A 13,067-nucleotide genomic window follows, 5' to 3' on the forward strand; every position below is an offset into this window, starting at 1 on the left:
TAAAATGCTGGAATAAACATCATAAAGCATCTTACACGAAACACAATGTTTGACACAAGAATTTACAAATCAATCTATAACAAATACGCCTAAACTAATCAGAATCTTTTTATCACCTTCACGTTATACCCTATTATTTCAGCAATCTGCTTCAATTTAACACAACTGCTGCCATTTTTGACAATTGATAATGAGGATGATTGCTTACATTGGCAAATAGGAGGAGAAACAGTAACATATATTCTGTGGCATTATCCTGTTTTGATACAGTTTTAGTCAGTACTAGTAACTGATTTCTGATTTTAGCTAAGCAGATAACCTAAAACAATTGACCGACATTGGCTAGATGTCAAGGAAATTTAACTGTAGCTGTCACTATGGACAAGCATGACAGGAAACAGATGTTAATCCATGAACCAATGAAAGAGCTTCTATGTAGTTGCTCATCTTTTGAAGAAACAGCATCCAAATCTGTCAAGGCACACCATATCATTTTAAAAAGGAAGGGCACATTGGATAATGTTGTTGTAGATGCTACTAAAATGACAGAACAGTCATAGTTGGAATGCAAGTGCTTTAGTCTGGAGTAGTGACTCTCTCAACCATGTTTTGCCTATGAACTCCTTTGACTCCCATTTTACTCTAAAGGACCTCCATAGTCACTTGATGTATATAAAAAAAAAATTCCTACTGTATATTTATTCTTAAATATTATTAGGAATTATTTTCAAAAAATTAAAATATTGTAGAAGTATAAGCAATTTATTACACATAAATTTTAACAACAAAGTCTTATATGAACCCCCCCCCCCGACCATATGGACCTTGATTGAGAACAACTGGTCTAAGTATTACCCAGAAGGATCAACAACACATTTTTTAGGAATATCTTTACTCATAACATTGGGGTTAAATAAGAAACAAGAAATCATTGCTCCTGAAAGACAAGAAGTTGAATGACTGAACATATGTGGTGCTACATATGTAGACAATAAGTTCAAAATATGTCAGAACCGTAGCATTATGTCCTTATTTTATACTTCACTTACTTAACATGGCAAAAACTACATCTCCAAAATTATTCTCCCTCCTCATCTCCACTTACTGACTTCCTAATTAGACTCACAATGGAGGACTTCTATAGCTGAGACACTGCTACTGACACACACACAAAGGGCAGTTCAATTGATTGGCAACAATCCACTAACCAATACACCACAGCCTTTGGCCTAGTCATGCTGTCTCAGTCTTTTTATTTTATCATTACTCAACAGTCTTTGCTCCTCTGAACCAGTTAGTGTCATACCACTCCACCCAAGCTTACTTGATACACTACTCTTTCTCTCATTATCCTTATACTATGTCTCAATCCTAGCCACCACCACCTCACAAGCCCCAATATCCAATTGTTCTTCCCTGTCCATGATTTTTCTGCAGACATTAACAAAGGTCACCTGAATATCAACTGAAACAGGTTCACCAAATGCAGAACAGCATGGGTTATAGACACTGCTCCTTCTTTGTGACTGAACCATATAAAAACATTAAAAACATTTAAGTTAATAAAATCATGGTACAAACTTCTTTAACCCTTTAACATTCAGGTTCTTCTGTCAAATGCAATGCTTATTTTGCGATTTTGATGGTGTAATTGTTTCTTTTTAGAATGACATAGTAGGGTAGGTGTGAAATGACAGATCTAGGCACTTAACATTAAACAGATGAAACATATGGGCTAGATATGGTTAAACACAAGCTTATATTGTATCACAGTAATATGTATTGTAAGTTTCAAACAAGCACTAGTAACAATTGTCAAGTAAGTTACAATCAAACAGTAATTGATTTAATTACAATGTTACTAAACACGTGAGTACAGAGTATATGTTTATAAAATACTTTTTATCAACAAAATAAAATAAATGAAAAAACTTTTACTAACTGAAAACATTCTGAAATAGAAAACTACTAAAACATGAAGATGTACAAACCTGGCGGTTTTCATGCTCCAGCTGGGCCACAAGGATATTATAATCCTGAAATAAAGAAGACAAATTAGCACCAAGATTTCACACTGAAGGAAGATCATTTAGAGAAGACTGAGATCAAATGTATATATAATTATGATGGGCAGGACCTAACCACATATAAGACCAGGTATTAGTTAATATTTTTTAAAACGATGATACAAACTTCTTTAACTCTTTTACTTATTTCAGTCATTTTGACTGTGGCCTTGCTGGAGCACAGCCTTTAGTTGAACAAATCGACCCCAGGACTTTTCTTTAAGCCTAGTACTTATTCTATTAGTCAAGTACATTTTCTATCTTAGCAGTTTGCTGAACCGCTAAGCTTCAGGAACGTAAATACACCAGCACTGGTTGTCAAGTGATGTCAGGATGACAAACACAGACACACAAATACATACATACACACATATATACACACACACACACACACACACACAACGGTCTGCTTTCAGTTTCCATCTACCAAATCCACTCACAAGGCTTTAGTCGGCCCGAGGCTATAGTAGAAGACACTTGCCCAAGGTGCCACGCAGTGGGACTGAACGCGGACCACATGGTTGGGAAGCAAGCTTCTTACCACACAGCCACTCCTGTGCCTATATATATATATATATTATGTTAGTGAATTAAAGATCCCTACTTTTAAAACCCAAATATGAACATGATTTTAAACATTTAGTAAAGCACTCACCAATTAAATAAATCTATGATAAAAGTGATTAGAGTGTCGAGCTCACGATCATGAGAGCTGTGTGTTTGTTCTTGAGCAAGACACTTTATTTCACATTGCTCCACTTCACTCAGCTGTAGAAATGAGATGCAACATCACTGGTGCCAAACTCTATTGGCATTTGCCTTGCCCTTGGATAACATCGGTAGCATGGGGAAGGGAGGCTGGTATGCATGGGCAACTGCTGGTCTTCCATAAACAACTTTGCCCAAGTTTGTGTCTCGGAGGGAAACTTTCTAGGTGCAATCCCATGGTCATTCATGATCAAAGGGAGTCTTTTTTTTTTACTTTATAAAATAACTTCCACCTGCAATCACCTCATCCTTAATATTAGCATACTATATCCCAGACTATACATTCCAGTATGGCCACCCAACATTTAACATAGTGAGATGTGATTTTAAGCAAACTTGGTTGCTATTTCTAGTAGGCCAAAAGACTCAGTAGTTCAAGTTATGCAAGGATAGCTACATTACTCTTTTACTTGTTTCAGTCATTTGACTGGGGCCATGCTGGAGCACCACCTTTAGTCGAGCAAATCAACCCCAGGACTTATTCTTTGTAAGCCTAGTACTTATTCTATCGGTCTCTTTTGCCGAACCACTAAGTTACAGGTATGTAAACACACCAGCATCGGTTGTCAAGCGATTTTGGGGGGACAAACACAAACACACACACACACACATATATATATATATGACGCGCACTCTTACTCTTTACTTGACATTTTCTCCCTGCCTGTCTGTCTTCCTCTCTACTTGTCTCTCTCCTTCTTATTTTTCACCTTTTGGTTTCTTTCCCCCCCCCTCTCTCTCTCTCCTCCTCCTCCTCTCTCTGGCTTTGACCAGAGCGCTACTAAAAACTTTCTTTCAGCTCCGTGCCTTCAACAAACATAGATCGACTTCCCTGTCTTTCACAAGCCAATTTTTCACATGCGTTCTAACTAATTTTTCCACCATCTAGGCCTAAAAAAGCCCTTATTGTTGGTTCCCTGTCCTGTAATTCCTTATTTGAATTGTTTTTTCTACTGTTTTTTCTTCATTTGTATTGCTTTTACGTCCTGTTCTTGTCACTTGTTTTACCCCTCTGCAAAAGAATTTTATTTAATTACTTTAGCAGGAAGGACTGCTTTGGCCTGGCTGTGTTCTGCCCTTACCTTCGAAACACGCATTGAGTTGAACCAGGGGCAGCTGATGAAGGGGAATTTTCCTTGTATCGTTTGTCCTGTACTCTGTTTTTTCATTGTTAAAAAAAGTCTGTTTCCTTGTTTGACTTTATGTTTTCGTTTCTCGTTGTGTTCTACATTTATTTGTGGTGTCCTGTACTCATATATATATATATATATATATATATATATATATATATATATACACACACACATATATAGAACGGGCTTCTTTCAGTTTCTGTCTACCAGATCCACTCACAAGGCTTTAGTCAGCCCGAGGCTATAGTAGAAGACACTTGCCCAAGGTGCCACGCAGTGGGACTGAACCAGGAACCACATGGTTTGTAAGCAAGCTACTAATCACACAGCCACTCCTACGCCTGAGTAGAGATCTTTGTCTAACAAGCAGCTAGTATTCATGCTACAATAAAGCAAACATAGTTGCCGTTCTCTAATTGTGGAGAGAACGTGAGGAAGGGTAGACCCAGGAAGACATGGGACAAAGTGGCGAGAAAGGATCTTCAGACACTGTGCCTCACAGAGGAAATGACAAGCGACCAGGACTTATGGTGCTTTGCTGTACTTGAGAAGACACATTAAGCTAAGTAAAATCGAGGCCATCCATACATACAGGCATGTCCCTTATGGCCATGCCGCCCACTCCCTCTCCTTGGTGCTGGTGCCATGCAGAATGCACTTGTGCCAGTGCAATGTAAGATGCACTTATGCCAGTACCACATAAAATTCACCCAGCACACTGTAAAGTGGTTGGTGTTAGGAAGGGCATCCAGCTGTAGAAACCATGCCAGAACAGGCAATTGGAGCCAGGACAGCTCTCTGGCTGGCCCCAGTCCTGTGTCAAACCGTCCAATCCATATCAGCACAGAAAATGAACATTAAACAATGATGATGAAACCAAATTTATATTTTATTCTTCTAATTCAAGGAAATCAACAAAACAGAATATACAGTTGAAATAATTTATTCATACTTACTTTTATTAATGACCGCATAGCGGCAGCCAACGCCTGGTTCACTAAACCATATTCATATGCTGATTTCTCTTTAAAAATAAAAAGAAAAGAAACTTTAACAATGTATAAATAAACTGATTTTCAAACAATGAATAAAAACTTCATTAAATGTAAATGGTTATTGTTGTTTGAATAAATAAGGTAACTTAATTAACGATTCAACTTTCAGCTTCAATAGTCAATCATATTTTATGCATATAAGGCACCAAAAATGTTCATGGAAAACTATTTTTTTTGTTTTCCCACCTGCATCTTTACTTTCTTCACTCGTTCAAAATATAAAATAATGTCACTACTTAAACAGTGTCAATGTTTATGATTGCCTTTAATACATATCTGGCTGTTGTGTGATTTGTTGTATTCGGTTGTCTGGAAAGTTTGTGCCGATTTATAGTAGCTTACCTTTCGACTTATTTTAGAACACAGTTGAGTCCATAAAACAGGATTTGACTATACCTCCATTTAGAGCACAGTTTAAGCTTTTTTTTCATGGAAGAATGATTATGTTCCTATAACCTGTGTTAATTGTGTAACCCTTCAAAATGGAAGATAAGAAAGTTCCTTTTTGGCACTTGATGCTTTGGGAACCAGACATAAATTGCTGCAGCTCAGCTGGGATGTGTTACCCCACCCTCCATATTCATCAGATATTGCTCCTCCGGACTGCCACTTATTCAGGTCTCTGCAGAATAGTCTTAATGGTAAAAATCTCAATTCCTTGGATGACGTAAAAAGATACCTTGATGAATTCTTAGCCATGAAACCACCTCAATTCTGGGAAGAGAGTATTTGCAAGTTAAAGGAAAGATGGAGATACATTGTACAACAAAATGGTTCATATTTGGGTGATTAAAAATGTAATGGCAAGTATTTATTGACCTTTTTTGTTCCTTTAAAAATCGGCATGAACTTTCCGGATAACCCAATATAAAGATCAGGGGAATAAGTACTTCACTTGGAAACAAGTAAATGTTGTGAAAGGATCAGCATACTGCTTCAACAAAGTCTTGTCCAACTCATCCCAGCATGGAAAAAACAGATGTAAAAATGATGGTGATGATGCTGGTCTCACTTCAAGTAATATAAGCATAACACTTGACTGGTAATTATTTTATCAATCGAGTAAAGTTGAAGCATAAACTCAAATTCAGTACAATTTGAATGTAAAGTGGTATAACTAAATGCTTGATTCTGCTAGTTCTACTGCATCTATGGATTTTAGAATGTTGATAGGTTAACAACTCTTTAAAATATCATTTTCCACAATAGTGGCACTCGGTTGGTTACAACAATGAAGATTCCAGATGATCCGATCAACGGAACAGCCTACTCATGAAATTAACATGCAAGTGGCTGAGCACTCCACAGACACGTGTGCCTTTATTGTGGTTCACAAAGAGAGTCAATGTGACACAGAGAATGACAAGGCTGACCCTTTGAAATACAGGCAGAACTCATTTTTGAAAGCTGAGTGAACTGGAGCAACATGAAATAAAGTATCTTGCTCAAGGACACAATGCATCGCTGGAAATTGAACTCACGACCTTACAATCATTAGCCAAATACCCTAACCACTTAACCACACATCTTCATGACACAATAGTAGCTACCAAATACTGTTCTTTAATGAAAAAATCAGTTCTTTACCTTCAATAAATCGAACAACTGTAGAATAATATGAACACAAAGGAAGAATTCGTTGTGTGAGCTCAGATAAAGAAGGATCTATAAAAAAAACAATAGAAACAATATTTTTAAAATCAAAATATTACAATTATCTTATGATGAAATATTCTCTCCCTCTCTCTCTCTAATTACAATAGATTTCACTCTTGGCAGTTTCGTCTTAATTTTACATTTTGCCAACTACCTTGAGTACTACAAGCCAATGATACTCCTAATTCCTCAATATTCAAGGTGCAGCTGTGTGGTAAGAAGCTTGCTTCCCAACCACATGGTTACAGGTTCAGTCCTACTGTGTAAGTGCCTTCTACTAAAGCCTCAAGCCTCATAAGTGAGTGTGGTAGACAGAAACCGAAAGAAGCCCATTATATATATATATATATATATACACATACATATTCATGTGTGTGTGTCTTTATGTCTATGTTTGTCCCACCACCACCACCACTTGATAACGCGTTGATGTGTTTACATGCCCATAACTTAGTGGTTCGGCAAAAGAAACCAATACAATAAGTACTAAGCTTTAAAAAAAGTCCTGGGGCCAATTTGTTCTGCTAAAACCCTTCAAGGTGGTGCCCCAGCATGGCTGCAGTCAGGTGACAGAAATATGTGAAAGATAAAAGAAAATATAAAAGATTCATTATTACACCATCTGATTGCACTTAGGTGTCAATTATGCCACTAATTACTGTTACCCATTTAACCCTGTATTTCTTCAGAAATATATGCATATGCTCTGTTCCATCACAGATATCAAAACAGTATATTTCTATAATAGATAACATTTAACCTCAGGCTTCCGTTAATTTTTTTTCAATGTAAATTGTTGTACAATTTATTTGAATTCTTTAAATATAATGTTCTAGTATGAAATCATTATTGAAATCTAAATTCTTTTCTTTTTCCATTTTTTTTAATGTATATTTAACACTAGCAGAGCTCTAAATATTGACAGAACACAAAAAATGAAGCCCAATGATATTTATTTGCTCCAAGATATCTGTATTTTCACAAACCAAACATAACCCTATAAAAGCATTAAACATACCATAAAATAATACAAATGATTAGCAGAATATCTTTAATCATCTTATTTCCCTAAATTTATTTTAAAAAGTGTTCAACTCACCAAGGCTACTATCAACAATAAATTCTTTGTTGTCATACTTAGCCTTTAGAGGCTTTGGTAAAATGTAACTGCCTTCTACACCCTAAAAGTAAATGATAATTTTTTTTATTTGGATCCAATTAAAGAAAAATTAAAAACACTATAATTTCAATACAAATCACACAATTTCAAACATTAGAATAAGATTATTATCTTTAGCTATTATAGATGATACATAACAAAAATGAGATTATTTTAGTTGTTGCACACCACACCAAAAATTAAAACATAAGGAACATTTGGAAAACTTATATGGTAAAAAAAAAAATTATGTATATTGGACATTGACTTCAGGGGTAATTGCAGTTTAAAGTTCTTTCAAAATAATACAAAACCTGCCATCTAATACATTTAAGGTATCAAAATTTTCACAAATTTTTCGTTTTAATAAACAAAGTAAGTAATTTCTTGTTGTTTTTTTTTTTTTTTTTTTTTTTACAAAATTCTTGAAAGTGCAGTTTTCAGCAAAGAACAGTCACAGCTTGCATGATTGACAGTCGAGATAAAGCAGGTGGATGTGATAGCAAATGGCTGTACTGCACTATCAGCATATTATTGCATTGTAAAATACATTTTTATTAAGTATTTAACAAACTTAATTCTGCAATATAATCAATATCAGAATATAATGATATTAAATCAAAAACTCTTTCCTTTACATACCTGTAAAAGGAAAAGTAGATCAGCAATAACCAACTTCTCTTGTTCACTAAGAGACAGGGTGCCAAGAACAGGAAGATGCTATAGGAGAAAATGAGAAATAGTATAGAAATAAAGAGGTAACTTTACAAACTGCATTCATGTAATTTAATAATAATATTAGATTAACTTAATAAAGGTGCAGGAGTGGCTGTGTGGTAAGTAGCTTACTAACCAACCACATGGTTCCGGGTTCAGTCCCACTGCGTGGCATCTTGGGCAAGTGTCTACTGCTATAGCTCCAGGCCGACCAATGCCTTGTGAGTGGATTTGGTAGACGGAAACAGAAAGAAGCCTGTCGTATATATGTATATATATATATATGTGTGTGTGTGTATGCGTTTGTGTGTCTGTGTTTGTCCCCCTAGCATTGCTTGACAACCAATGCTGGTGTGTTTACGTCCCCGTCACTTAGCGGTTCAGCAAAAGAGACCGATAGAATAAGTACTGGGCTTACAAACAATAAGTCCTGGGGTCGATTTGCTCGACTAAAAGGCGGTGCTCCAGCATGGCCGCAGTCAAATGACTGAAACAAGTAAAAGAGTAAAGAGTAAGAGTAAATAATTCAAATTTCAGAGTTATAATTTTTGGCATATGACTGATCTGAGATCAATGTGCTGAAACTGAAACAATGATTAGATCCTGAAAGAGACATGATAGGTATTGAATATACACACACACACACACATATATATATATATATATATATATATATAAATATATAAAGTTTTTGCTAGCAAGAAAGGAGGACAGTACACACCTCTGCCATCAGGAAGATGGCCACATTCAATATGCAGAAAAGAAGCATGTAAGAATTCTGGATTATGTACCAAATGTAAATTATGGATGCACAATAGATGCAGAGAGATCGCAAACAAATTGATAGATACATAAGAATGCGTAAAGTTAAAAGCCCAATAAAATATATTCTTTCAATTTCTTGGCAGGCTATGAGGGGATGCTGAAAAGTTCCTGGCTTTGGGTAAAAAAAAAACACAGGAAGGTCAGTTAATTATGATTTTATTAAACCTTGTAAAAGAACTAGGAAGGTTAGGCCTCTAACCAGGCTTTTCACAATATCCTTAAAGCCAGGAACTTTACAGTACACCCTTGTAATAGCCTTTGATGTACATATCAGAGGAATGGATAAACAGAGGGGGAGACACACTGCTAGTTATGTTAGTAGATGGCATCAATGAATGAAGCTATTTTGACCACAATTTTATGGTTTGAAATAATAATAATAAAAATAAGTTAAGAAAAAGAAAAAGTAATTATACCTCATCAGTGTAACCAGCAATATCGTGTACATAATCCATTGTTAACCAAGATCTTGAAAACAACCAATCTGGCTGCTCAGGCACTGTCACTAAAAGAGAGACAAAGTAACATCAAGAAATATTCCTACAAATATTAGAGCATCAATACTAGTTAATAAAGTACAAATTATATCTTAGATTATAATGGCGTGAGAGCTAAGTGGAGAAGGTAGATCATGAGTTCAATTCCACAACAAGCATTTTGTTGCATTTCTTTGAAGAACACAAGCAAATGTGAGAGCCTCAATGCAGCAACTCAAACTGCTAGAAATTGCTGCCAAACCCCTAAGAAATCACAAAGGTTTACATACACAATAATCAAAGAAAAAAATTCAATAGTCACATCAGGAATGACTTTTAACATAGATTTACAAAATTTCATGGCTGACTCAGAATCAATTAACATCTAAATTCTACATATCTGCAGTTTACCCAGCCATACAGAATAGGAAGGCAATAGACAGGCAATATTCTTCAGTAACCATACAGGAAAATGGCAGTCTTACACAGATCAATACCTTTATGGTTAAAAAATTCACATCTCAACTAAATGGTTTCTGGTAACGTCCTACAACACAAATGAATTTAGTAATTAGAAAACCCACCATGTGTGTCTATGTGAATGTTTATATCCTGCACACTACACATAAAAATATGCTGACCTATAAGCAGTGAAGTTTGTTGTCATTTCCTACTCAATACATCTTTCACTGGCTCAGCACTTTGATAGAAGTGTGGAATAAGAGAGCCCCTAATTGAAAGACAGGTATGGTTTAGCGACAGTAATGGCATCCAGCTGTAGACAATGCCTCACTAATACATATATGTATTCACTTAATTTATGCTTACATGGGAAACTGAAGAAAGAAATGAATGAAACAAAGTGAAGTACATATTCTATAAGAATTGATAAACTTGCAACAAAAACATGGAGTAAAAATGCCAGAATTTAATGGCTTTCATTATCAAAAATTAACAGCAGGGGGAAATTATTTTATCAAGTATACAGAAAAGTTGACAGTAAAATTTTTATTCTAAAAAGGTATATGAAAATGGAATTCAGAAAACTTAACAAAGAGGCTGCCTTTTTAGTACACAAAATGCACTTACTTAAGAACTTAGATAAATTAACAAAATGTTTACAAAGTGTATTCTATAAAAAACAATTATAATAGTAATTATGAGACAATAAATTTGGTACTTACTAACACGTTTTTTCTGAGGAGCAACTAAATGAATATCCTTGAAAATATGTGTTGTTCCCTGAGCTTTCCGTAATTTATCTTTTAACTAAATAAAGAGAAGTAAATGAGCAAATTCAGCACTGACATAAAACATTTCTCTTTGATATGTTAATCCTTTAGCATTCAGAATCCCTCTGTCAAAGGTAATGTTTATTTATTTACATTGTTTTGAATCAATCATGCATTATTTTTTAGCTCCAAGATTTCAATGACTGTTTCAGAATGACATTGAAGGATAGGTATAAAAGGCTGGATTTGGCCAGTTTTAACATAAAACAGGTAATGTTTGAGCTGGATATGGCTAATTTAAATGCTAAAAGGTCGAGAAGTTAAGCCAAAAACAAAGCATTCATCATTTTTTTGACAGCTATTTCACCACTGATCAATGACTAAAATAGTTGAACAAGCTTTTAAAAATGGAATATGCTTACAAACCTAAAATCATAAACTTACCTCATCCAGATCTGGGAATGGCATCTTACTTTCATTAAGATTAAAGGTTTCATTAGTCTCTTCCACAACTGCCTCTGCTTCGGCTTTTTCTTCATTCTCACTCAAAAATTTTATGGTCTTTAAAACAGAAAACAAATAATAAATTACTTCAGACACTAGAAATAACATTTTTTTAAACAGAATATTCTAAAATATCAACTATGAAATAATCCATGTCAGATTAATGTACTTCTTCTCACACTGACATTGGTTCTCAAAATGCACATTTCCGTTTATCCTTGACCTGATATAAGTGAACCCCAGGTACATTCTACCACCTTATGGTATTTCAAAACTTAACATTATTCATTCACAAATATGTCTGCCTATTCTAGCCATTTCTTTCGGGTGCAACTATTGATTACTTCACTTGTCCATTCACTTGCACACAGTCTGTCCATCATTTTTTGCACTGCAAGAAAACTGATTATTTTAAACATGAAACTAATGCTTTCACCATTACCCAACTTCCAAAAAAAGCATGAAATATCTTTTCTTCTTTTGCATATGAACAATATATAACTTAATCCTAGATTAGTAAACCACTTTTACTGACTCCATCGTAGACTCTATACCTCCATATTAAAGTAAACATACACATATATGTCCAACTCCTGCAGGCATGGGAAAATAGACATTAAATAAATGAAGAAAAAAAATGTCTATGTATGCACACACGTATCAAATCATCTGAATATTATTATCATTATTGTTTACAGCAATGATTGTAATTCAGTGACCATAGGTTTGCTCAGTCAAGATAACAACAATTAAACTGAAAAATAAACTATCAGTCTAAAAGCTGGAAAATACATACAAATGTTCTACTCTGAAGTGTCACCTATCTAATACTAAGAGAGATAAAAGCAAAACGACAAAAATTAAAGAGAAATTACCTCTGTGTCTTCACACATCTCTGACAGAAAGAAAACAAAGCGATTCAAACCACGGATACTAGAAATATAGAAGAGGAAAATAATTTAAATTTCAAGCAAAGAGCATTATTCACACATTCAGTACATTCTCTAAACAATGAAAAATATTGGTTTCAAATTTTGGCATGAGGCTAGCAATTTTGGGAGAGGAGTCAGTTGATCACATCATACCCAGTGCTCAACTGGTACTTATTTTATCAACCCCAAAAGGATGAAAGGCAAAGTCAGCCTTAACAGAATTTGAACTTAGAACATAAAGATGGATGAAATGACACAAAGCATTTTGCCCAGTGTGCTAACAATTTTGCAAACTACCCACCAGTTGAAATTATTACTGGACATATTAAACTGCAGTATTTTATTTCATCAAATCTTATAGAAGATAAGTACTGAAGAATTTTCAGTACAAAATATTCTAATCAAAGAGAAAAGAATATCATGATGAGAAAAAACAACCTACTGTAAATCCTCAAGTATAGTCCGCCCTTGAGTATAATACGCAGGGGATTTTTAGGGGGCTGTACCTCTGAAAAGCCTAAACCTTGTGTATAATATGTACCAC

At 34.9% G+C, this 13,067-nt stretch overlaps 1 protein-coding gene across 1 annotated transcript in view; it reads right to left on the minus strand.

Moving 5' to 3' along the window:
- The window catches only part of LOC115210379 (gamma-tubulin complex component 2), a 76,801-nt gene that overhangs the window by 43,669 nt on the left and 20,065 nt on the right, over nucleotides 1–13,067 (minus strand). The window contains exons 5-13 of the mRNA XM_029778948.2: nucleotides 12,467–12,524; nucleotides 11,532–11,648; nucleotides 11,040–11,124; nucleotides 9,796–9,884; nucleotides 8,480–8,557; nucleotides 7,778–7,859; nucleotides 6,610–6,687; nucleotides 4,924–4,991; nucleotides 1,992–2,036 (exon numbers count right to left, since the gene is read on the minus strand). Of these exons, the coding sequence (XP_029634808.1) occupies nucleotides 1,992–2,036; nucleotides 4,924–4,991; nucleotides 6,610–6,687; nucleotides 7,778–7,859; nucleotides 8,480–8,557; nucleotides 9,796–9,884; nucleotides 11,040–11,124; nucleotides 11,532–11,648; nucleotides 12,467–12,524 (700 nt within the window). The remainder of the gene's footprint in view (nucleotides 1–1,991; nucleotides 2,037–4,923; nucleotides 4,992–6,609; nucleotides 6,688–7,777; nucleotides 7,860–8,479; nucleotides 8,558–9,795; nucleotides 9,885–11,039; nucleotides 11,125–11,531; nucleotides 11,649–12,466; nucleotides 12,525–13,067) is intronic.

The sequence above is a fragment of the Octopus sinensis genome, linkage group LG4, assembly GCF_006345805.1.
Source record: "Octopus sinensis linkage group LG4, ASM634580v1, whole genome shotgun sequence".
NCBI classification, from domain to species: Eukaryota; Metazoa; Mollusca; class Cephalopoda; order Octopoda; family Octopodidae; genus Octopus; species Octopus sinensis.